We start from the raw sequence: 26089 nt of genomic DNA, 5'->3' as shown, positions 1-26089 counted from the left end.
ATCACTTTAAAAAAAAAAAAAATTTGGGTCAGTTTCTGAGCTGTTAGATCTCTAACATAAGCAACCTGGGAATGGATTAATTTTGTTTTGCCAACAGTTCAGGAAATCAGTATAGAAGGAATTTCATTCAGGTTCTGTATTAGTATTTTTAGTGGTGTCAGTATTCCTTAGAGTGGGTTGAGAAGTGAAGGATATCATTAGAGATATCAGGTATCCTAGGGGTGAAAAGTAATGTAGTAGGGTTGCAGAGAGATCACTAAAGACAAGTATTGTCATCTAGAAGTCACAGCTGATAATGGAAGAGAAAATTGAGCCTGACTTCCAAATCCTGAAGGATTTTTCAAGGCTGGCAATGGGAAGAAACATATGAGTTGTTCAAGGAGCTCATTTTTCTTGGCAGTCAACAGGACCCCCATAGTGCTATGATTTTTAATTAGTTTTTTTTCAGAATGCATATTTAAAATGAACACAAATCCTTCAGCTGTGGCCAGGAAGGCATCACTGCCATTTCTCTCAAGCTAAACCTGCACTCATCAAGTAGCTGCTCCCATATGGAGTTTTGCTTGATTTCATGGGAGATATCTTCCCTCTTCTAACACTCATGCTGTTTTCTGCCTTAGTGAAAGAAGATGGGAGTAAGGAGTGTTTGGAAAACACTGGGTAGAAAATATAATGCAAATGCAGTTTAAGAATTGTGGTTAATAAAAATTATAATGTAGTTGGAATTATTTCTTTTTTTTAACAAGGCTCTTCTCATTTGTGTAAAGATGACTCAACTGAGACTTGCAGGACAAGGTCTAATGTTCTTTCTTTATTCCTTTAACTGCTTAAGAGTTTTGAATAAGATTTTTTTTTTTTTAAGAGATATAGCTGCAAGGAATTGCCTTTTGACCTGTACTGGAGCAGGACGAATAGCCAAAATTGGTGACTTCGGGATGGCCAGGGATATTTACAGGTAAGTGGAAGGCAATTTGAGTCCTGTGAGTATCTCCGTAATTTGTATCATTTTGACCAATTTGAACTGTTTCCTGGTAAAGCAGTGGAACCATCCATTATATGTCTGACTTTGATGACCAGTTAACTAACTGGTGTTAACAGGCTGTAAACTACCACATCCATGCTTACAAGCCGATCCACTTCAACTGTGGCCCCAGGAAAATGCAAACATATGTGGACACTAAACCAAGCATAGACAAATTTATTAGCTAGTTGATCATAAATAATCTTAAATTAAAATACCGCACAACAACCATAATTCTCAGTTTATTATGTCAAGAAGACTTGCTGCATCAACACCCTGCCAAGTTTGATGTCTTCAGCTGTGCACCTAAACATCCTCAGTTTCCATCTCAGCTGCAAAGAGGATATAAAATACTGCTCCAATGCACTATTTGTGTTGATGACTTTTTTCCTCTTTCTCGCTTGGCCCCCATTGCCGTAGGCACTCCCCAGCTGAGTTACTGTGGTGATAAGATCTTTTATATATTGAAGCCCTTTCATGCTGTGTGACATTCTCTGTGCATTTTATATTCCCCAGAGCAAGTTACTACCGCAAGGGAGGAAGAGCTATGCTTCCTGTAAAGTGGATGCCACCAGAAGCTTTTCTAGAGGGTATTTTCACCTCCAAGACTGATACCTGGTAATAAATGTCTTTTAATCACTTCTGCTACTCACTGATCAGCACCAAGAAAGGTACTGCTCAAGAAAAAAATTGTCTGCTCAGCAGGAACCTTAAAAAAATGTCGGAATTTCCTAGAAAAATATGAGAAGTCTTCCCACTGCATTCAGTAGAAGTATGGCTAAAGAATTAAAAAGAATTAAGAAGTCTAATGTAAATGAAGGTAACAAAAACTTCCCGTGCATAAATGTAGAGTATCATATGAAGCCAATCAAGAAGTGAGAAGTGAAAGCAGATTAGATTCTCTAGAAGTCTCGGTTAAAAATCCAGAGAAATACCATCAGACATTTTCCTCAGGCCTCAGTATTTGCCTCTCAGTTTCCTTCAGTGACAAGGCCTGCTTAAATACCTCTTAAGTGACTCTCTGTACTACCCAGTATTACTCTTTTGTATATTCATGCACATTGCTGGATAATGGAAGCTTTCCAGTTGCTTAAGAATGCCTCTTTCTCTGTACAGTAGATTCTTCAATATACTGTACTGAGACATTCCCTTAAATGCCACACTGACCCAGTTTCCTGAAGTTAGTGATGCCGGAAGACACAGGATTGCTTATCAGTGCCTAACTGTGCGCAGCCAGTACTAAGTATTTTGAAGGAAAGTGCCACAGTTCCTGTAATAGGCTATTATAAGTAACATGCATGTACTGGAAATTACTTTGAACTTTGCAGCAAATAGTGACTCTTAAAATTCTGACCCTGCTGAAGTTCTGGCAGAATCCTCTTGACTTCCCTGTTTCTGGTCATACAGAATTTCAAGTGGCAGTGCCCATCTAACCTGTGGATGTAAAAAAGGAGAACAACCTAATCAGAACAACAACAAAAAAATGCTGCTGCCTTTCAGTTTCATTGGATGTCTCTTACTTGATTTTATTCTTGAGCATCTTATTCCCAAACACCCATTCAACTGTCAAGGAAATTTTCCTGTCCAACCATCCAGGAGCCATGCTGGCAGTCACAGTCACACCACCTAAGCTCCAAAAAGGCCCCTTGGCAGCTACACACACCACACTCACACAGTTAGACCAGGTTTCCTCACCAACTCAGCCCCAGGTTTCCCATAGCAGAGTCTCAGACGTCTGGATCCCTAAAATAATTTAATTATGGTGCAAAACCAAAATAACAGCTCCAGCTGGTGCCTCCAAAGAGGGACCTCAAACAAAGGAAAGCCTGGGATTTTATACCCTCACAGTCTTGGAGCTTGAGCAAAGGTTTTGATTGGGGTTTTTTTTGTAAAAGTTGACTCATAATCACACTAATTGCACATTACTGTGGTTGGACTGCACCTTTGAAAGGTTGTTGCTGTGGTGTTACCTACACAGCTTCATGCTAGGTTTGTGGAGCACCAATGAAACCTAATCGGTATTGTTGGTTGGTTTCTGACACAGGTCCTTTGGTGTGCTGCTTTGGGAGATTTTCTCTCTAGGCTACATGCCCTACCCTTGCAAAACCAACCAGGAAGTGCTGGAATTTGTCACCAGTGGAGGAAGAATGGATCCGCCAAAAAACTGTCCAGGACCAGTGTAAGTATTTCCTTACTCTCACAAGCCAAGGTGTAGCAGGTATCACACACGTAGACAAAGACACCTCTAGTCAGGGAATGGTGACTGCCCTCAGTGTCAGCTGGGTATTACTAAACATCTCTTGAGCTACTGCCTCTTATATACAGCTAAGAGCACTACAGGATTTGCTTTAAGTAGTAGTTCCCTAATGAGACAAGATCCAGGGATGGCATATCCACTTTTGTTCTTCTTTGGGCCATGTACCAAGTGCCATTCCTTGCACCCATGATCACTTCATACTGAGACACTTTTTTTGTAATTATCTTTCTTGATCAATACTTTTTTCTTTTTTTTTTTTCTTTTTTTTTTTTTTTTTTTACTTACTTTAAGGTACCGGATCATGACGCAGTGCTGGCAGCACAGCCCAGAGTATCGACCAAACTTCTCTACCATCCTGGAAAGAATCAAATATTGCACACAGGTATTGCTCTTTGGAATCTAGGAGGATGATAATCCATGGAATGCCAACTATCCAAAGACATTAGCTCATTAGCTTTAGTCCCTAAAACAAGTGAAGAGTCCTGAAAGACTGATAGAATTACTTTCCCAGTTGTGGTGGTGCTGTTGGCTCAACTGCTCTTTTCCAGTATCCATCCTCACTCTCCCATCTTCATTCAGCCCAGCCAAAATGAAAATATACTGTTCCTGTGCAAGTGGATGCCGTTAGCTCTCAGCTTGTTCAGTAGCAAAATGTCCTTCATTTCATGATGAGGTACTTAGAATCTTTTTCAAGGTCCATATTCTGACCTTGCCTAATGTTGCTCAAAAGCCGTAGCTGAATAGTTATGGAGTGGAGAGGGGGAATGAAATGGCATGCTGAGTTCACCATTTAGTAGCATTTATAGCTACAGGCCTGGATCCAACTTCCCAAAGGAGAAATTTTATACTAATGACCCGCAGATTAGCCACTGATTTCAATAAAGCACAGCCTCTGCTCAAAGGAAACATATAGGTAAGAGAGCATTTTTGCAACTCCCAACAGCATGTGATATCCAGGTGGAACATAGCACCTTTTACAATGTGCAGGAATATTGCCCAAACCTGATGGCAGTCTCTGCCAAAACCTTTTTCAGTCTCATAGCTATTTCTTTTAAAGTGCAGATGTGACAATCACCCTGGAGGTGTAACTGATTCTTGTCTCTACTTTTAAGGACCCTGATGTGATCAACACTGAGCTGCCCATGGAGTGTAGCCCTACACCAGAGGATGAAGGGAGTATGGTCATCCGCCCAAACATTTCCAGTGGGATAGTGCCGCTGCTGGTAAGCCCTTCTCTCACACCTCAGGCAACACCTAAAACAATGGAATCTCATCATGCTGGGCACAAACTTGTACAATGCCCACAAGAGCTCCTGGTGGAGAACCTGAGCAATCGGACTGCCCGAGGGCCCAGCCTGCCATGTCTCAGTGATTTCAACAGCGGGTCGTGGCTGCAGCAGACATCAAACCAGAAGTTAGACCTCACCAATCCAGCAGCCCACAGACCTAAAAACAAAACAAAAAATCTCTGGAACCCAACCTACGGATCATGGGTGCTAGAGAATATCTGTCACTTCAGCCCCAGCTCCAAGCTCAAAGCAAATCCAGAGCGGGAAGATTCAGGCTTTGATGGGAATTGCAGTTCTCCTAGCTCTCGGACATCTCCAGCGTCTCCAAGTCGAAGCAACTGTCCTCACCTGGATATCAGTGGGATAGAACTGGTGAAACTTCAGACTTTCCCCTGTGGCAATGCAAATTATGCTTACGATGACCTGTGCTATAGTGCTGACCACCAGCCATTAGCTTTAGCAGAAGTCAGAGCAGCTGTGCTAAGAAGCTCCAGTCTGAACAGAGATGAAAACTCTTTTTATAAAACAGAGAAAACATCAAGAGAGAGGGACTCTGGTCTGTCTTTGTCAGATGACCTGAGTGTTACTCCAGTATAGCAGAAATGGTTCTTCCCAAGATCAGGGAATGTGTGTGTCAGGAAGGAGTGCTTCCTATTTCACTTCCTCCATTTTAACTCCTTCAGATGGGTGAAGTTTCAACATCAGCAATGTTCTGCTTTCTCCATCTACCTGCTGGATCCCCAGATCGTTAAAGATAGTTGCATTTCTATCTCTGTCCTTCAAATGTGTTCCAGCTTAGAGGTGGAGAACAATGGCATTATTTCTCTGAATACCTAAGGAATAGACTCCTCCTCAATATGCTCAGGTGAAAAGAAATGGACCTACCATCCAGCTGCAGTATTTGGATGGAAATAATGACCAATACAGGTTGTTTTTCTTTCTGACTGAAGAATCCAAAAATATGTGCTGTGCCAGCAGCAACCAAAATGCAAAGGCTGCTACATTCCTGAGAGCTTTTTACAGTCCTGATGAATTACTAATTCTCATGTAGTATATGGGAAGTAAAAAAAATAGCAGACACATTTTCATCTGTTTTAGTAGTAGACCTTGTGAAAGCTATTGCTCAAATTGGAAGCAGTAGGAAACAGTAGGAAAGATGAAAAAAAAATAATCAGACTCCTCTGAGCATGTGCTTTGAAAACAAGCAATGAAGAGGAAAACAAATTTACCATTAAAAAGGCAGTAGTTGGTGGAGCTGATAGTATCCCTTGGAATAGTGAAGGAAATGTGCTGCTTGCCTCATGGTGTAGCCCTCCTCACAGCTCCTGGCACTGAAGGGGCAGGTGGTTTTTCAAGAAAGCAAGAGCTGCATGGCGTGATGAGAAATGGACTGTCTTTATCTTCTAACGGACTTTACTTGAGATGAACTTAATTTTTGTAAGAACTTTGATATTCAGGATTAATTCCCTGTGCTATGTTGGTAAGCATTAAGCTGAGGTTCTTGGGTGACTGTCTAGCATTTGGTGTACTGGAGTTCTTGGTTTTAACACCCATGTCTCTGAGGTAGAAAGAAAGTCATGCCAAGAAAGGGCAGAGTGAAGGGAAACCTAATGCAAACACTACTTGAGGTACTCTTTATACAGGAAGGTAGAGTAGCTTGACCATTTGAGAAAGCTAAAACCATGACTTTGCTTCATACAGGTGAGCAGGTTATAATTTTTCCTTGCCTAGCAAGCACAGCACACAGACTTGCTGGTAAAGGTAGTTGTTTGTTTTGAAGACAGCTCATTTCTAAGGCTTTCTTTGGTTGCTTAGGATCTAAACTAATGGTTACTGGTTAAAGCCTGCAAAATAATGAGACAGAAAAGGCAAAGAATTTGGATTAAGTCTGAACAGTCTTGGAAGCATTCTGTCCTTATACCACTCCTGAATGTCACACTGCCAACCTACAGTAGCAAATTACATTACCTTTGTGCGTAATCAAGGTGGGTGGTGAGAAGTCAGTTGTAGACTACTCTAGTTTCTTTCTGAGGCAAGAGGTTCTCTGGTCCATGCTTTACGCTTAGTGGTCAGCTGTATGTACAGTCTGAAGATATGTGTTAATAGGAGAGGGTTTGCTTTGACCACACAGACTTTCTGTTCTTTACGTCATTTAGGGATGGACACTACTGACCTATGGTAAAGAAAAGCACAGAGTGAAGAATGTGAATCCATCCTCAGTGAAATGTACCCTTGGCACAGGTTTATGCTTTGTTGGTCTGACTTTGTATCTGTTCCAAACTTCCTATAGTTTTAGGCCTTTGACTTTAGAATGACTAGTTTTATATAACGTAATTTCAGTGCATAAAAATATCTTAAGAACAGGTGTCAAGAGGACGGGACCAGACTCATTCCAGTGGTATCCAGCAACAGGACTAAGGGCAACAGGCACAAACTAAAACGCAGGACATTCCATCCAAATACGAGAAAAAAACTTGTTTACTTTGAGGGTTACAGAACATTGAAACAGGTTGCCCAGAGAAGCTGAAGAGTCTCCTTCTCCAGACACACTCAAAACCCATTTGGATGTGATGCTGTGCAACCTGCTCAAGGTGAACCTACTTTAGCAGAGGGGTTGGACTAGATGATCTCTGGAGGTCCCTTTTAACACCAACCTTCTGTGATTTCCAGACACAAAGGGTGATGACAGCCACCTTTCAGCAATGACCTGTATGGTATGGAAACAATTCCAAATCTATGTTGTAAAATGACAGATGGTCAGAAGACAGGGGTCCCTCTGTGTGGGGCAAATTCCAGTAGCAGTGTGAGCACTGAGGAGCTTAGTGACCAAGGGAGATGGTTTGCCTTGCCTCCTGCCCTTCTTTCCCTTTCACCTTTGCTTTAGCTCTCTTGGCTTCTCTCACATTTAGCTTATCACCTGTGCTATCTTACATTCAGGAGTTGCTACAGCCCAGTTAGATGAGGCAGAAGAGCCCATTTAGCAGGAAATTTTCTCATTCTTTCCTGTTGCAGAGCCTAACATTTTTGGTCATGTTTCAGAATGGCTACCCCTGGAACATTCCAGTCAAAAATCAATACATCCACTATTAGTTAATTGGAATTTCATCAGTTTATCCTTACTTTTCAGAATATATGGTTTATGCATTAGTATTTTTTCCCCCAAAGGTGACCTATTAAACTCTCCAACAGTTGTGACTTGGTATCAGCAAGTCAGCTGCCTCCTCCCTGAATATGTGATAAGGCCACAGCAGAGTGCAGTGATCCTGACTCAGCTGCAGTGGACATGATGCCAGCTCACTTTTCAACCCTTGTTTGTAACAGGCTCTGTCCTGAGCAGAGCACTGGCGGTCATGATCATGCTTTTGCAGGCCCATTATGACTCTGTTTTCTCCTTACCCATCAGCACGGGTTGGAAATTGGTGGCCAGAGACTTGTTCAGAAGCCATGAGAAGTTAACTATACCACCTTCTCTTCCCACAGACTTTTTTACATTAAAAATACAAAGAACTGTCTTGCGCCTGCTACTTCATAAAATAACTAAACAACACCCTAAGATTGCAGTGAGAAGCAGGTAGAATCCCTGCTGTCCATATGGTTACCCACCTTGAGCTACCACTCATACACAGGGGTAGCTCTGTCTTCCCCATACACAGCACTTGTCTCAATGTAAGTCACAAATTTTAGAAAGGCTGATAGTGATAAAACTAGGTAAGCCATTGAAAAGTGAAGTGAGAGAAGAGCACAGTTGTATTACCAGTGCCACAGGCAATCCTGACTGCAGCTGTGCTTCACTTTATAAACAGAATGCAAGTCCAGCACTTTGCACAAATACCTGTTTTTACTGAATAGCTGTATGAAGGTAGTACAGGAAACACATAGACAAAGCTGCACTGAGGCAGAACAGAACTCCATCCTGACCAGGATCTTATCGCTAAGAGTGCTCAAGAGTGAGGTGTTGAAGAGCAACTGTAAGAGCTGAGTGAGCATGAATTGATAATTTATTTCCTAGACATACTCTGATGGTTTACAACAGCATGTAGCTCAGGGCTGTACTAAGGCAGATGTAGTCTCTTCTAACAAGACAGGATGTGGAGCTGCAGATGCCAAATGGGCACTAAAAGAAAGAGCTGGGAATTTTAAAAGCCTCTGCATTAGCAACCTAAATTTTATACAAGCTCTTAACTCTCTCAAATGGAACAATTTTCTGTCAGCATAGTTGCCATGAACCTTGACCTGCAACAGGTTTTTTCTAGCTGCTTTTTAAAAACCCTCACAGATAATTAATTTTTAATTAATATCTTGGAGGAAATAATGTTGAAATTGCTTCTGTTGTGATGCGAATGCTACATGCTGTCCAAACCATATTATCTGAAAAGAAAAATAACAATGACACACACTAAAACCTTTAGTCCTTAAATTCTGAAACTTACTTCATACATTCAGAGATTTCATTATGCTCAATTGCTATCATTTCAAAACATAACTTGCTTGAAACCATTTTTTCAGAAGACACTTTTAGCATATAATCAACGAGATAAACCCATAGCGTCAAAATTAGATTACTTTGGCAACTGAAAGACAAAACACAATTTTGTTTCCTAGAGGAATGACATGAGCTGGAGATCTGGGATTAATTCAGTCCTGTTATCCATGCAAAAAGTCTTCCAACACTTCCCACTGCAAAATCAGCCATTATAGGGTTATTATCAATTGCTCTTCCTGAGAAGTGTCTTTTAACACGTTAGCAAATTGGTTTTGCACTGGAGTGTATAGAGTTGTTTTTTCTTCTGGGTTCAGCATTAGTACTTTATGTTGCTTCATAAAACCTCATACTTAAATTTTAAAGAAAGGACTTATCAACAAAATAATGCAAATTTCATTTTATCTTTCTCTGCTTTTTTTCCACATTTGTTAATATTCCTGCTTCTGATTTCTTTGTTACTTTTAATCTCAATTTAAGTGCTTTGCATCTTCATTTTCCCTTTAAAGAAAAAGAATTTTTAATTATACACATTTAAAGTGTTTCCCTCCTACCAACCCTTTTCCTGAGCTAATTTCTCAACTGATTTGTCAATGGGCAGGTGTGCACTAAGAAAGCTTTCCAGGACTAATAAAATAGTTAAGAGCTTTTGCAAGTGTACCTTATTCCACCCCCAGTACACTCCCCCTACTTACTCAAAAGAGAAGAAAATGCTGCTGCTGCAAGTACAGTTCTCCCCAATGTATTTGCATCTCCACAGCTGTGTCAGCCAGGGACCACACTTCCTTAGACCCTTGAGCAGCAGAGCTCTGTAAGACTGTTTCTCCTGTAACCATGGCTGTGCTCTCTCCTCCTGGCTGTCCACCCTTCTCAATCTGATGCAGAGACTTCAGTGATATCATGTCTAACATCTTCCCATCACATTATCTGAATTCGTTTTGATTTGTCATTACCTTTGACCATGGAAGCACTTCTTGCCAACTTACCTTTCTGGGTGACTACTGTACATAAGTAGATGACATGCCTGCTTCTATGCAATTTAAAGCTGGACAAGTGTATCCTTCTATATTTGCAACACAAAATAAAGAGACACTAATGGTGGTTATCCGCTTCCCTCTCTGTTAAGTACACTTTGCACACAGGTAAGAATACACTCTTTCATGCTGAGAAGTGTTGCTGGTCCTGGCATGTTGAGTGTTCCTTCCTGTGGCCGTACAAAACTTCCCAGTGGAACAGTTAACTGCTTTGAGTCTGACAAGGGCCTCTTTATGCACACTTTTTTGTGTGCTATAGGCTATTCACTGAGATTTACCTTGAAGGAAGCCAACAAGCTTTGTGTGGATCAGATTCTAAAGTTAACACATACAATAGGGTTTGGAATCAAGCTCCAGTGTTAGCTTCCAGTTGTCTTAGAGCTGGTTTTGCTTTAGGAAATACCAGATGCTAAAGACTAAAAGCAAAAGAAACATTGAAATAAATAGTTTTTGTCCCTTCCCTCAGGCATTTCTGGAAGAAAATATACCATTCTAATGTGACCAAAGCACAGCGGCTTTTTTTTCTTTAGTCTCATTTATTTAGTAGCATACACACTTCAGAGTAACAAACACTCATCCAATACAGTCAATGTCAAAAGTGACCATGGTCAGCATTGCATTGTAGTGTTCAGAACCGATGCATGTGGATGATACAGGCCATTTGATCTCAGTACCTTAAGAATAACAAATAATAACAACAGCAATAAAAAAGATAGCAAAAGCTCTCTGAGATACTTAAGGGTTTGGTCCAACTCCCACTGAAATCTTTCCCTTTAATAGGAACTGGATCCTATTAAGTGAGTTTCACCCTGTACAAAATTCAGAGGGATTCAATTTTTACCATTTTGGTTACATTTCAGCCACATTTATATCCCTGTGGAGCCTCATCACCCAACATCTTTAAACTTATCTATCTCTTTGTGCATTTCTTTCTATATTGCACCTTCCTCCAAAGGATCTCACAGCATCTTGCAGGCAATAGTGAAGGACAGCCTCACACCATTCCTGTGAGGTAAGTAGGTACTGTTCCCATCTGTAAAATGGGAACAAAACTGATGCCTAGTTGTCCAAGGCCAAAAAAACAAGTCAATGACAAGTTGAGGGAGAGAAGTCCTACTTTCAGATTCAAATAGGAATGCAGCAGCTATAGCAGTAAGCATTGCTGCATCTAACCAGTGAGTTTAAAGATCTTAGTGCCTAAGTCAGAGGTCAGCTGTTCAGCACCAAAGTGCCTCTGGGCCAGCATATCTTACCATGCTGCGGAAACACACACACTCAGTGTCTCCAGAGTGAGGCACTATCCCAGCAGATGCATTAATGAACTACACTCTGGACTTGCATGTGAACAAGTACCTTGGTTATCATGCATCAGCTCTTCTATGTTACATGTCTGTGCAAATGCATCATGTTGACTCTCTGGTAAATATAAGCTTATTCAAGGCAACTTATTCCATAGTGAAAGAAGGCTTCCTCACACTAGCAAGTGAGTGTACACAGACAGACCCTCTGGTCCATCTGATGAGAGACAAGGTACCTAACATACCCTGTGGTAGTTTGCTTATGAGCTCATAGTCTCACCCTCCTAGAACTCCTGTGCTCAGCTGGAAATCCTGCCCTTGGCAGTTTACCAAGAAAAGCTGCCTATTTCTCTCCTTTCCATAACAACAGCAGATGATTGTGATTTCTTCCTTTCTGATCCCTTAGCAAGGCAAAGAGGCCATTTCAAAACTAACTTCCTAGAACTATGTATTATCTAGAAGTTTTCATTTTTCCCTGACCTTTCCAACAGTCATTCTAAAAGTTTGTCTTAAATTCTCAGCTGACATTTGAACATCAACCTCTACCATCTAAATCTCCCCTCTAGAAAATAAGTTACACTGGTGCAAAAGATTCACAGGTGTGGTAACAGAAGAAAGAAATTTAACTCTGAAGATTAATTAGGCAAACCACTAAAGGAATTATATCTTCACAGTGTTATGTCTAACTTCAATAATTTTTTTTATTATGGTAGGACTGCTTGCAATTGAAGTCTCATAAAAAAGGTAATGTTATTAAAGTCCTCCCTGTGAGACCTATTTACTTGCTATTCATTTGTCATCTCATAGCAATTCAAAAGTTAGGAGGCATCTGGAATGATATCTGTGCTCACTGTCAATTAAAAAAAAAAAAAGGCAGTGTAAACCCTCTGAAACTTTTAAGTGGAAAATTCATTAACATGCTATCATGCATATGAAACTGAGAGACTCTGAGAGGCCACAGAAGTCATCTGAATTTGCAGTGAACTGCAAAAATAATTACCAGTTTCAGACAACTTCTGGTTTAGGATGAAATGCTTCCACATGTCATTACTTCCTAACAGAATACCTACTCTATCTAAGTCATCTAACTTTTATGTGACAATTGAACTTCAATTTTTAATACTGCTGTTTTCTTTAGAGGTGATGAAAAAGTAACTAAATCTGACTGATCTTTTAGTACAGTAGTGTGTTATCCAAAGTAACTCATTTTAGAAATTATTTTAGGCTCTTCAGTTCTAATTACAAATGTTATACATAAATTTCATTCCAGATCTGAACTCTACAGGGGTTTTTTTGCCCATGATAATGATTACTATTGAAGTAGCAGTTTCTCAAAGCATGGAGTCAGCTTCATATATCCAAAAGTTCTCAGAATCTCTCCTGAGCCCAGGACACCAGCAAAAGATGGCAATTTCTGATCAATGTGAATTACTAGCTTTAGATGTTGAAAGAAGATTAACCATCAAGTAGCAATGTAAGTCTAGTCCACATTTTGGAAACTGCATCATCACATTATTAATGTTAAAACCTGGAATGTGAGTGAACATGAGACTAATGATAGTATTTACACTGCTAGTATTTAAAGAACTGTTCAAGTGACTAGAGGAAACCAAGGAGAAGGTATGTGAAGCCATTACAAGAAAACACTTCAATCTTCTTAACCCAAAAACTGTGAATTTTCTGTGGCTGTGCCTGAACCACAGCAAAAGAAGAATTAATCACAGATCACCCTGTAATTCCAGACAGGGACTAGAGGATGTGATATATTGACATCCCTTCACCCAAACTGCCTGGATTTAACATCTGATACCTTGGAGGAAGGATGCCTGGGAATTATTTCATCACTGTGTAATGCTGTGAATGCAGAAACATTATCATCCTGATTGCTGTGCCAGTTTACATACTTAAGTGGCAGCATTGTATTTGAGAACAGGAACATGGCCAAGAAGTCACATATATTAGGAGACAGTCAAATCATGATCTTAAGAGATCACACTGGTTGCTGATTACTAGTGCGTGCATCTGTGTGCTTGTGTATAGGGGTTTTATCCTTAAAAATAAACAAGCCTTGGAAAAAAAAAAAACTTAGTTCCCTGATCTGTGTGTGAAAGATCATTAGTGATTTTCAGAACTGCAGTTCAGCTGCAAGAGGCCAAACTTGCCAAGCTACTAACATTTCCAGCAGCCTACCCAGTTGGAAAGTCAAATGGTTTTGGAGACCATAGGCTGCTATTCTCTCCCTAGAGTACTTGTAAACTCCTGAGAAGCTACATAAAAAGCCAAGGCTGTTCTTGGATAGAAGCAAGGTTAGGGTGGGGAAGAGGAGGAATGGTCAAGAGCAGTTAGCCACATCAAGCCACTACAAACTGTTGTCTCCCTTTGCTCCAGGTTTCTAGTGATTATCACCCATTTCCACCTTGTTCACACTGTAACACAATGCGGTAGAAGTTGTTGGTCCAACCTACAGTGTACACAGGCACAAGAAGACTTGGAATTAGAGAGGAAAAAACCAATCTGGTCTTAAAACTATGCAGTTCCCTGAAAAATGGTTTTTTCTGTCCTGAATCCCCAAGTATTTGCCCCGGTTCACTAAGAAGTAATCTGGAGTCCAATTTTGCCAGAAATCACAATCATTCTGGTTTACCACACAGACCTCTTGACTCATGCTGGTGTGATTCCCAAGTATGGAGATCTTCATTCTCTGAGGACCAGTCTCAAGTTCATCTGATGCAATACAGACCAATCTGGAGTTATTTGTTTACATCCATAGAGGGCTGATCACTAACTGCTGGGTTCTGGATGTAGCTTCCTCTGCACTGATGACCTCAGGAGCTTGGACTTAAAGGTTTCCTTCTAACTCAGTTTCCTTCTACTTCAGTAAAGCAGAAAATTACAGAGAAGCCCTGCAAGTTTTGTGCCATTCTCAACTCATCTTTCAGTGATGCTTTCCAAGATGCCAATCAAATTGTCCAACCCCAACAAGTACCCGTCCTCCCTGTTGCCTTCTTGCCAGGGGATTCTGTGATCCAGGGTCTGCCCATCAGGGAGAAGGGTAGTCTTTCCAAAATCAATCAGCCACACATTGGCATTCCCACTGCCATCATGTACAAAAAGTAGTGAACTTCCAACAACCTGGAAGACAGATTGAGATGATGAGGTTACAAATACATCTTCAGCCCTCCCCCATCACTTAACACTTCCTGATAAGAAGGTGACCTCCTCAGATGACCTATCACCCAACACACTTTTGGGCTGCACTTATACACTGACAATTTACATGCCCTATTTGCATAACCATTTCAATCAGTAAGGTCTAAAAGGGCATGTAGATGAGAAATGGACACAGTAGACAACGGGAAGAAAAGCAATTCTTCATCTCACTTAGCAATAGGTCTCAATTTGAGCAATTCAGCAAGGCCAGTGACTATTTTCAAAGACAGACTATGACCCATGATTAACAAAAATATCTCCAGTGATAAGAGGACATCAACAAGGTAAAATAAAATGTCTAATCTCGTAATCTTGAGCTGTAACAAGCAGAATTTACAATGCTAATGATGCCTTCTGCACAGCGAAGCACACAGGGAGAACATCTAAAGCAGAATTATATAGTATTTCAATGTAAATCCATTATAACTAATACAGCCCTCATTGGCAAATCACAATAATGCCATTGTACCAAATGCAAACTTCCACACTGCCATTCCCCTGTAAAGATTCCCACTGGAAGACACCAAGATTAGAGAAACTGCAGGAAACCAGTACTAATAAACCACTCTGTGTAGTGGCCCAGAGTTATAAGTGCTGCGATATTATAAAGATGGGAGGATTTACTATTTCTCAACTAGTTTAATCTTCTGTATCATTGTGATCAAGGTTTTGTGGTATCTGTGTTGTTAACATACATTAGTTTTGTTCTACAAACTCCTTTCTACTCATACAGCAGGCTATTCTTAAGTACATCTGAATGACCAAATGAAGAAGCAATGTACCTCCACAACATTACACTCACTGCTCACCTCATGTCGCTTGAAGAAGTCTGAGGATTCAAGAATGACATTAATTTCCTGCAGACGCTTGAGGTATTTTTTCTAGAGGAAGAAGAGAAAAAAACCCCAAACAACCCATAAGCATCTAACTGAAGACTGAATAAAGATACTGTTTGCAAGAGTCAATATAATGAAGAGACCATATTACTTTTAGGCTAGAGGTCCTTCAAAACAACAGGTTCATCATTTGAAAGTCAATCTGAAAATACACTTCAGCAAGCTCTCATAGTGAATGAACAGACTGCAGTTCCTCTGCTGCATGTGTTACACCAAGCATACTTCTCTGTCTTGATTTGGATGCAGTGAGGCTTTCTGCATGTGGTTTTTTTCCTTCTTAATAAAGAGAAAAATGTTTCAAGCAATTAAAAAATCTGTCATCTACAGTGAAAAGAGAATGAAATTGTGTTAGAGAGACAAGGAGCTTCAACCATGGTGGGGGCAGTGGTGGGAATAAAAAGAATCAATGCCTAATGTATAAAGCTCTACTGCAGATTTTTAGTGCTGCCCTGTGTTACCTTGCTCCTCCTGGAGGGCTAATCTGCCTCCATAATGGCTTCCACATTGCAGCAAAACACTTTGGCATCCTTTGAAGTTTCAAAGACAAGAGATGTGTTATGCCATCTACCACATGCCTGCTGTGCTACCCATGAAGTACCATACAGGAATTGCTCTTTGAGACAAATTTCATACATGTGAGCACAGCCAGTCACCAATCCCACTTCCTGCCTCTATGCTCTGTTTTTATCCTCCCCAGACTGAATTCCCAAATCACAGGTTTTCCTGCCAACACAGTCCTTGCTTAGATATCATCATCCCTCTGATGTAATTGACACACGCGGTCGAAGCTGATGGTAAGTTAGTCTGAACGACATTTTGCTACCACAAGGCATTTGAGGTGAACTCATGACACGAGCTGACAGAACTGGTCTCAGTCAACTACTTCTCACAGCCCACCAAGTTTGCATGTCCACTCCATGTCCTGAGAGCAACTGAAGTCAAAACCATTTACTTCCTTGGTAGTCTAAGTCCTATTTCATGTACCAAAGAAAGCATGGCCCTGAAGCAACTTCATTGGGTCCAAGATCAGATAACCTGAAGAGTTCAAACTCACCAGAATAGTTGTGTTGCCCTCAATGAATTCCACAAAAACCTGTAGAACTTGCTCCTGAGTCTTCGTAGTTTTGAAGTTTGTGTTACATGTTCCATCTGCCTTCTGCACAAAACCACACAAAGACAGAGATGATTTATACCACACGCGTATCATTCCCTTTATCAGTCAATCCTCTTGAACCATCAACAGCTCAGCTCTTGCTAACCAGATGAAAGTGAGTAGTTGAACAGGAAGAGAACAGATAAACCAAGAAAGAAGTAGAGGAGAAGAGATACAAAAGCTGATTGGATAACTTTAAATGGCACTAGCACTTCATTTCCTGTTGAGTACAAGAAAATAAAAACAAACCTCATGATAATACAAGCTTGCAGGAGGGTTTTCTCAAATGTCAGTGCTAGCAGTGCAAAGTTCAGTGGGGCAAACCACAGCGACCTCTTTGGTTGTCCTCTTGTCTAGCTAGATGTAGTGAAACCCTGGCTGAGGGCGTAAGGGAACATTTTCATGTCCAATTTTACTAGTCCTTTTGTTTTTCTATTTGGTGAGGGTTTTTTGTTGGTGTTTTGTGGGTTTTGTTTTTATTGTTATTTCTGTTTATTAATGTGGAAATCAAAGAATCGCAGTTAGGACTCAGTTCCCAATATACCTTTGAATATTAATGTGACCTAGAAGTCACAGAACAGAAATCTAGCTGCAGATAGGAACAACTTGGGATTTGCAATGCTAGCAGAGACAAAGTGAATTTTGGCAAACGACCATGTAGGCATGCTTGTTCCATGTGGGTTCTGGAGAAATTCAGAGTATTTTTGTGCTAGCAGTAAGGTTCAGTACAGAAGTATCCTGCTACTGAAAAAAAACAAGTCTCTTTATGTGCTGGTACAGACCAGCTTGTGCTTCTGGAATTAAAAGTAAATAAGAGCAGTGCATGAATCAGAGGTATCTGTCAACATAGACTATATGAATATGCAAGTCTCCAGCAACATCCCTGCTCCTTCAAGAGACACAAATAGGAGATTTTAGGACAATCATGTAAGATACAGCAGTTACCACAGTTGGTAATAAAAATCCACTAAAACCCTGAAGGATTATCAAACTGTTTTCCTCTCCACTGTATCAGAAAATCCTTCATTTTCATTATAAGAGCAAATCAGCAGGTCATCAAAATGTATTCTCTCCTATATATTAAGTCACTGTACCAAAAGTGGATAAATTCAGCTCCAGTCTCAGCAGGTGAAACACTATTTATTCCACAGCTTGAACTTCTAACGTACACATGAAAAAATTTCAATAATGCTATAATTCCAGATCCCTCATGCAAGAGAATGAACTGACTGAATGGCAGAGCCATGCAGAACTGCCTCCCACCTACCAGACTTTCTAGAGCAGAATAAACAGAATTTTATTCCAAGGCTGTGGGCCAGATACAAGTGTGGCATGTCAGCCTGATGAGATGTGCAAGTTATGCAAGAGCAGTTCAGCAGGTAGGCAGTGAAAGTTAGGAGCCATCTGATCTGATGTATGATAATATTCAACAGCACACAGAAATTTGGAACTTCATCTGATGCCTCGTACCTCTTCATTGAAGTAAGGTATTTTAAAAATAATTTCTCCCTATGCCACAAATCCCAGTCTGGAATCGCTGCTCTGTGTTCCCTTTTCATCCTTTTTTTTTGTCTGAACGGACTAGTTGCTTGTTTCCCTGTGGTTGAGAAACACTGCTATGATTTTGCTCCTTTCCAGTGGTTGGCAGGAAACATAACTGCTGTCTGTCTTATTGTAAACAACATCCAGATTTTGAATGGTATCATCCCCAGTATTCTAAACCAGGGCTCTGCAACACCTCTGGATGTACCTGAGCCCCAGGAGGCACCTGCCCGACCCACTCCTGGAAGTCATACCTTTGTCAAGGACTTCACATACATTCCTGCACAGCAGAGCAGTCCATCACACAGTGCAGCTCATGGGTCATTTGCAACACTTCTCATTATATGTGCCAGTGATACAGCTTGCAGAAGGGCAGGTTTCACAGTTCCATAAAGTAGTGTTACCTATCTTAACCCATGTGGTCTTGCTCAGAGTCCTCCACAGACTTCCCTTAAAGGATTCTGGCTTACCTTAATAGATACACAAAGATTTATGAATCATATCTGATGTCCTCCTGGGAACATGGCTATCCCTGATCTATGGCTAAAGGAATGGTACCAAAGGAAGAAGTAACTTTTCAAAGTGCTCTGACATTCAGTGATAGAATGGGAAGCCAGAAGTCCCAGTTCTTGGCCCCATGAATCTCTACTCTGCAAAACTATTAGCTCCATATTGTAGAGAAAACGTTTCTGATGCCTAGCCTTCAGACAGGCCCTGCCAAAGAGGAAACATGCATTCAGAATCTGGCAGGCACAAGATAGCATGTCTTGTGTCATGTTCCAGCTGTAGGGAAACCAAATGGTTTGAATTATTTTTGATAGGAGGAAAAGTGACAAATCCCATAAATGAACCTGACTTGATTTCAGAGATATGGGAGCAAGACAAGGAAAAGAGGCTGTTCAACCTAAAGAGAAAAGGTGAAGGAGTGCATATGGTGAATAAGATCTCATTTATCGGCAGTCACTTCACAGAAGGGCTTATATGATTTCATTTTCTTTGCTTCTGCTTCTTACTCAAGTAGCCACAGAGCAGGAATATTTCTGAATGATCAAACCCAACATATCTTCTCAGTTAACTCCAGGAGTTATCACTGAGATCAGGGAGAACATCCCCTTTTCCCCAACAACCACTAGCTGACACCACCGACTCTTATAGGCCCTCCTCCCAAAATGGGGATCCCTGCAGAATGGCTTTGTTTTTCTGCAAATATACAGAACTGGATATAGAGTTCAGCTGCAGTGAAACAGTGTAAGGAGTACTGACGAGCTGTATTGCTTGAACAACTCACTTTCTGCCACCATTTCTCCACGTAAAAAAAAATAAGAGAATGATACCTACATTCCTCATAACAGCACAGGGAGATAGAGGGAAAGGTAATGTAATGAAGTACTCCCAAAGCATTTCCTGTGCTTAATCAAGGATTAAGTATTCGTGTTTTGCAGAGTTACAGTATCGTCTCCGCAGAGGGAAATATTTATAATATTTCTTGTGCCATACTGTTCCTACCCATCTCTGACAACCAACAAAACCATAAAGAACAAGCCAAGAGACATTTGGAAGCTCCCCTGTGCTCCCTTAGCTCAGTCACTCTCCAGGATTCAACATTAATCTGTACAGGTACACTGACCAACTATCTTTCCAAGAACATACATTAAAGGACCCAAGGTCATCTGGGTTTCTAATTCCCTTACAGAGAGTATACAAAAATCTAAGTGGTATAGGAATAAAACAAGTATCTTGATAACATTGTTAGTTGGCTAAAGGGCAAGACAAGATCCTGTGTCTTGGCTGGACTGGAGCCAGATCATCTACCACCCAGACAGTTCCTGCATGATGATGACTGTGTCTAACAGCCAGGAGTGGGTGGCACAGCGTACAGAGGGCCAACACACCATGAGCTGGAAGCCCCAGTTCCTGTATCACAGCAGGAGAATCTGTGAATAAGGAAGGGATAAGACAACACAGGGAAGCAGAGAAGAAGGGGGTATTTAAAGAGCCTCTGTCCATCAGCATTATCCTCTTTTATTCCTTTCTTATTTCTATGTGCTTGAATTGTGCAATGGAAGCAAAACTAATCCAGGTTATAATTTACAATGTCCTAATTAACCTAAATTAAATGTATATAGTCTGGGAACATCCTGACATCACACAGGGTAACCCACAGTACCTTCTTTACGGCTGTCATGTCATGGGTTTCAGGCAACAAGTACTCATCCAGGGTGCAAGTGGGTTTGGACAGCCCTCACCATGCTCTCTGCTGCTACAAGTACACCTCTATCTAAGCCCAAGCAAACTAGTTTAAGGCTGGCTGTGACAGGCCTATGCAAGCAGAAAGCACGCTTCCAGATTCCAGCAAGTACTAACATTCAAGTAACTGAGTCAGGGTGATATTCTGAGAGTAGGCTTCTGGTAGGTATCTGACATTGCCATGGAACACAACATATGCAGGACAGGAAGGTGATTCGAAACAGCCAGAACAGCTTCATCAAGGGCAAGTCCTGCCTGACCAACCTAGTGGCCTTCTATGATGGAGTGAATACATCAGTGCACAAGGGAATGGTTGCAGATGTCATTTATCTGGACTTCTGCAAAGCCTTTGACATAGTCCCCCACAACATCTTTCTCTCCAAACTGGAGAGAGATGGATTTGAGAAGTGGACTGTTAGGTAGATAAGTGTTTGGACAGTTGCATCCAGAGGGTAGTGGTCAATGGCTCAAAGTCCCAGTGGACATCAGTGACAAGTGACGGCCGTCAGGGGTCTGTATGGTGACCAGCGTCATTTAATATCTTCATTAAGAACATAGACAAAGGGATCGAGTGCATCCTCAGCAAATTTGCACCAAGCTGAGTGGTGTGGTTGACACACCTGAAGGACAGGATGCCACCCAGAGGGACCTAGATAGGCTCGAGAAGTGGGCCCATGGGAATCTCATGTAGTTTAAGTGCAAGGTGCTGTACCTGGGTCAGGGCAACCCGTGGTATCAGTTCAGGCTGGGGGATGAACAGATGAAGAGCAGTCCTGCCAAGAAGGACTTGGGGGTGCTGGTGGGTGAGAGGCTGGATGTGAGCTGGCACTGAATGTGCACTTGCAGCCCAGAAAGCCAATTTTATCTTGGGCTGCATCAAAAGCAGCGTGGCCAGCAGATGGACGGAGGGGATTTTGCCCCCGTGCTCTGGTGAGACCCCATCCGAAATACTGCATCCAGTTCTGGGGTCCCCAGCACAGGAAGGACAGAGACCTCTTGAAGCAAGTCCAGAGGAGCGCCACAAAAATGATTAAAGGGATGAGGAAAGGCTGAGAGAATTGAGTTTATCCAGCTTGTAAAAGAGAAGGCTTTGGAGTAACCTAACTGAGGTCTTCCAGTACCTGAAGGGAACCTATAAGATAGAGACTTATTGCAAGAGCATATAGTAATAGAACAGAGGGGAATGGCTTCAAACTGATAGTAGGTTTAGATTAGTTATTAGGAAAAAATTCTTCTCTGTGAGGTTAGTGAGGCACTGGAACAGGTTGCCCAGAGAAGTTGTGGATGCCCCATCCCTAGAATTGTTTAAGGCCGGGGTGGATAGAGCTCTGAGCAACCTGGTCTAGTGAAAGCTGTCCCTGCCCACAGCATGGGGGTTACACGATCTTAAAGGTTCCTTCCAACCTAGGCCATTCTATGATTCTATGATTCTACTTAATATAAAGAATTAATTGGTAGGAAACAAAATTGCCAAGGTTCTTCTGTGGCTGTAAGGTAGTATTCTAGGAAAGGTACAGGGGCACAGACTTATCCATCAAGAACAGATGGATTTTGCTGATAGACAAAATTTATTTTGGATTATTTTGGCTTTATTCCAGCTCCATCTATACTGGATATCATCATGTACTTAAAAGGAAAAGTGGTTTCCTCGATCCCAAGAGTATCTAAGCAAATGTTTTTAACATGCCTTGCAAATAAACGTAACTGCAACAAACCCACTTTGCTGTGATTCACTTGGAATAAATATGTATAGTTCCTGGATAAAAAAAGTAATTGCCTGGGGAGAGGTGGTTAATTCTTCTGTTCTGAATTCCTCCTCATAAGAGTCTCATTTTCATTCTATCTATACAGTGTACCTCCTTGAGTCCTTCCTGCAAAGTCTCTGTGGTGGATTCAAGTATGGATGATGTGTACTTGAAGTTTAAATTCATCGACACTGCTCTGTTATAATTACAATGAATGCTTTAAAACTGCAATACAGTGAAGTCCATGGTTTCAGTTAGTGCATTTTCACATAATCCTTTGGACTAGCACTAGCTTTTTGATTAATCAACACATGAAACAAAGTTCGGTCCCCAGGAACAAGCAGAAGTGAAACTATTACCTTAATTCCTTCAATCCTGAAACCCAGGTTGGCACTAGAGCTGATGGTTTCCCTCCACTGCATGTAGCGGGGTTTGGTGACAGCATGCTGGGCATTCTCTTCAGCCGTGGGAGCAAGAGGATCCACTTCAACCATTTTTTTGTACATGTCCTTACGCAGCTTTGGTTTCTCTCGTGCCTTAGTCAGCTCTTCCTCCAGGTACGTTCTACAAAAACATCCCATCCCAACAAAACCGTAAGGATTTCCCAAACATTTCTTTTTACAACTTACAAATTGGTTTAAAAAAAAAATCAACCAGAAAAGTAAGTGTTATCATTGCTCCAGTTTTGCATATGGAGAAACTAAAGAACACAGAGTAATGACTGTGCAGATGTATTTAGTGAAACAGCTGCAGGAATCGAGAACTGTCATTTGCTTCTTGTTCTAACTACACCTTTACTTACTGTTACAAGTTATTGTTATGTCCTGGTTACAGAATAGAAGAAAGACGAATTCCTACTGTGCCATGAAACAGAACTGCATTTTCAGAGGACAGCTAGGAGAGATCACTTAAAAACAAATAGGGCATGTGAAGACTTACTGCATTCTCTCTCTTCAAAAAAACCTGTAACATCAGTCATGAGTACTTTTTTTTAGGCCTCAGAAAGTTTAAGTTTTACTTAATTCATCACAGAGAATCACTCTTCATACAGTAAAAACTAAGGAGTAAAGCAGATTATCTGAGCAGTTCCAAATCAGAAGAGGTAACTAAGAACAGGAAGGTGAAGGGTCACAAACCTTCCACATTTTGCTCTTATCACTCAATCTGTTAATCCGGTAACCGTTAGAAAGGCACTGCCCATGTTCTCTACATTTCACTGGATTACTAAAGCTTGCACTTTGTCAAGTGCCTGGAGCTTACCTGCTGCATCACAGTGTAACAAATCAGGATGGCGTTTAGGAGATGGTGTCACTCATTGCCAGAACATCACCTACTCTGAATAAAATATGTGCTGCTGCAAATCCTTCTCCTCTTTCTTCTGAGCATATCAGTGCTACATATTTCTACTCTGATTTAGCTGACAATTCATTTAAAATTTTGCATCTATTTGAAAAGGAGTACCTGCACTCCTGTAAGTAGAGGAACTCATTTATGATGATAACTCTTGAGCATCTGAGCTGACACCCAAAGGATTACTATGACAGTTCGTATCTCTCTACTGTTACTACAGACTCCCAACAGATCCCTATCTATACTGTTATTACAGACTCTCATCAGATCCCTATCTCTTTGTTATGCTTAGATACTATTATTAAGGTTTTCCTCTTAATCACAGACAAGGTAATAGCAACACCTTCAGACGCCTGAGTAGGGAAAAACACAGGTCAGTCCTGAGCAGATGGACAGCTCTTTACAGAAAAGATCAATACAAGTGAAGACTCATTCAAGCACTGGAAATGGACTCTCATGCTGCTATTCAGTCATTTGGACATGGGAATTTTACTCTTTCTGGGGCCTTCTGAATCACTGCATACAAAAAGATTCAATAAACTGTCAGTGAACAAATCGTGTAGGGTTTTTTCCTTGTATTATCAGGCCACTGCAGAGAAACTTTTTCTCAAATCACCCCTGAAAATTTCTTGATGTGGATAGTTTTTGAGGCTATAGATCAGTTAGTTTCCAGAATCCATGTACAATCAGGCAATAAAAGGACATACTGCCCTCAGGCTATCCAAGGCGATTGCCACAATAGGTTGTCTGTACTGAATCCCAAGGACCCAAAAATGTTACCAAACTCCTCCAGACAGAGCACGACCACATCTCTCCCTTCCTTCAAATGCACATGGGTTAGAAAGCACTTTCTTTTTCATTTACCCCACCTGATCCCCATCTTGCAGTCCATCACACTTGGCCCTTCAAAATCAGTAAGCAAGTCATCCAGCTGAATGTAGCTCTCGCCATCTCTCTCCACCACACCATGGAAGCAAGGGACACAGGAGCGTAGTGGGTCTTTCATCAATCGCTCAAAACACTCCTTTTCATTCTCTGAGAAGCGTTTGAGAATCTTCCCACTATCAGCTGCCTTAAAACTCCCTAAAAAAAGAAATCAAACAAATGCTGACAAGACTGACATGCAAAAAAAGAAAAATCTCTTCCCCCACCACTCCAGCTTCATCTACCTCAGCCTCATGGCACCAGTTAAAGATTTTCCCTGAATACAAGTGATAATATGCTTTTCATAAAAAATAAAATATAAAATATACAGGACAAACAGCCATTGGCAGTGAAAGTCCATTTGGATACATTCCCATGTTAGAATTTATAGCTTTAAGGAGTGTAGCTGCTCCAGGCCATCGGGCTGTTGTTTGCCTTTTTTCCAAGTTAAAGGTCTTTGCTAGGTTATTAAACAGTACTATACTTACTCAAATGCACAGGAAGAAGCCACAAGCCAGAATTCATTAATCCTCTGACAGGCTATTTTAAAGCTGCATAACACTGCCAGCCTTGGCTTTGTCCTTAATCCTCACACAGGGTATATATACCTGCTGAGCGTGTACGTCCAGAGGCAGTGCAGTCAATCAGTGATCGCTAAACAGCCAGGAACAGGCCAGAAGCCAAGCACTGCCTTTCTACACACACAGTGACTGCGCAAGCGTTTACCTGCAGGTACTGCCTCTCCTCTGGAAAACTGCTAATCTGCTAATACCCTGCAGGTACAGTCTGTAGTGAAACTGTCTTTTTTACAGTGCTGTGTCTGAATGGTATCCAGTAGAAATGAGTCTGCATAGGCCATGATTAGCAGTAAGCAGACTCCAGCTGTCTGGAGATTCCTGTCCAAACACTCTCCTGTCTTGCAACCTGCCAGTAACAGCTGAGGAAACTACACATTTCATTCAGAGGTACCCTCCAATCTATATGAAACAAATTGGGCACCAAAGTAGGAGCTCTCTTAATCCTGGGGATAACACTTAACTTTTATCACAGCAAGATCCTTCAGCCATTGCAAACTAGTTCTTCTCTGACAAACCCTAGAACTGGCACTGCTTCGGCACAAGGGTAAGAGTAGTGATGGCCCAGGTTTTAGTTCAGAAAAAACCTGTCACATCAGAGAAGAACAGCTGCAAAAAGGATGGACTAAACACAACCACAGAAAACTATTAAAAGGAAACCGGAACAGTATCTCTCCTAATCATCTTCTAGTAAACTCTTAACCCTCCTCTACCACTCTACTGCACAAGTCTCCAGAAGGTTATGATTACATAACTAGTACATCACTCCAAGCAGATCAAGCCAACTCCATACACTCTGTCATAAAAACTGCACTACGACTGGGTCACCCTGGCACTCTGCATGATACAAGCCAGCCCCACCACCAACATGTGCAAAATGCAGCTACACAATTTCTAGGGCTAAATAAATTTCTCAGCACAACTCTGAAGTGCACCACATTAGTGCATTAGCATATAAAGAGGTGGTTCAGGTACTGCATTACAGCATGATACAGTGTAGGTGTCTGCCCACATGGGTACTAATAACCCCCCCACTAGCACTGCACAGGAATTAAATGAAGCATGAGA

At 41.2% G+C, this 26089-nt stretch overlaps 2 protein-coding genes across 3 annotated transcripts in view; one reads left to right on the top strand and one right to left on the bottom strand.

Moving 5' to 3' along the window:
* LTK (leukocyte receptor tyrosine kinase) overlaps positions 1 to 10152 on the top strand; it is a 96699-nt gene extending 86547 nt beyond the window's left edge. The window contains exons 25-29 of the mRNA XM_064658075.1: positions 863 to 955; positions 1538 to 1639; positions 3066 to 3200; positions 3570 to 3660; positions 4391 to 10152. Coding sequence (XP_064514145.1) covers positions 863 to 955; positions 1538 to 1639; positions 3066 to 3200; positions 3570 to 3660; positions 4391 to 5164 — 1195 coding nt within the window. The 3' untranslated portion in view covers positions 5165 to 10152. The remainder of the gene's footprint in view (positions 1 to 862; positions 956 to 1537; positions 1640 to 3065; positions 3201 to 3569; positions 3661 to 4390) is intronic.
* A 442-nt stretch (positions 10153 to 10594) lies between these two features.
* Positions 10595 to 26089, bottom strand: part of ITPKA (inositol-trisphosphate 3-kinase A) — a 41635-nt gene continuing 26140 nt past the window's right edge. For both annotated transcript variants that reach the window (XM_064658073.1, XM_064658074.1), the window contains 5 exons: positions 24392 to 24605; positions 22532 to 22736; positions 16540 to 16641; positions 15399 to 15470; positions 10595 to 14511 (listed from right to left, as the gene is read on the bottom strand). In XM_064658073.1, coding sequence (XP_064514143.1) covers positions 14308 to 14511; positions 15399 to 15470; positions 16540 to 16641; positions 22532 to 22736; positions 24392 to 24605 — 797 coding nt within the window. In that variant the 3' untranslated portion in view covers positions 10595 to 14307. The remainder of the gene's footprint in view (positions 14512 to 15398; positions 15471 to 16539; positions 16642 to 22531; positions 22737 to 24391; positions 24606 to 26089) is intronic.

Source organism: Pseudopipra pipra, chromosome 6 (assembly GCF_036250125.1).
Source record: "Pseudopipra pipra isolate bDixPip1 chromosome 6, bDixPip1.hap1, whole genome shotgun sequence".
NCBI lineage: Eukaryota > Metazoa > Chordata > Aves > Passeriformes > Pipridae > Pseudopipra > Pseudopipra pipra.
Note: the sequence above shows the minus strand (reverse complement) of the source record. Positions and strands in the feature narration are given on the sequence as shown.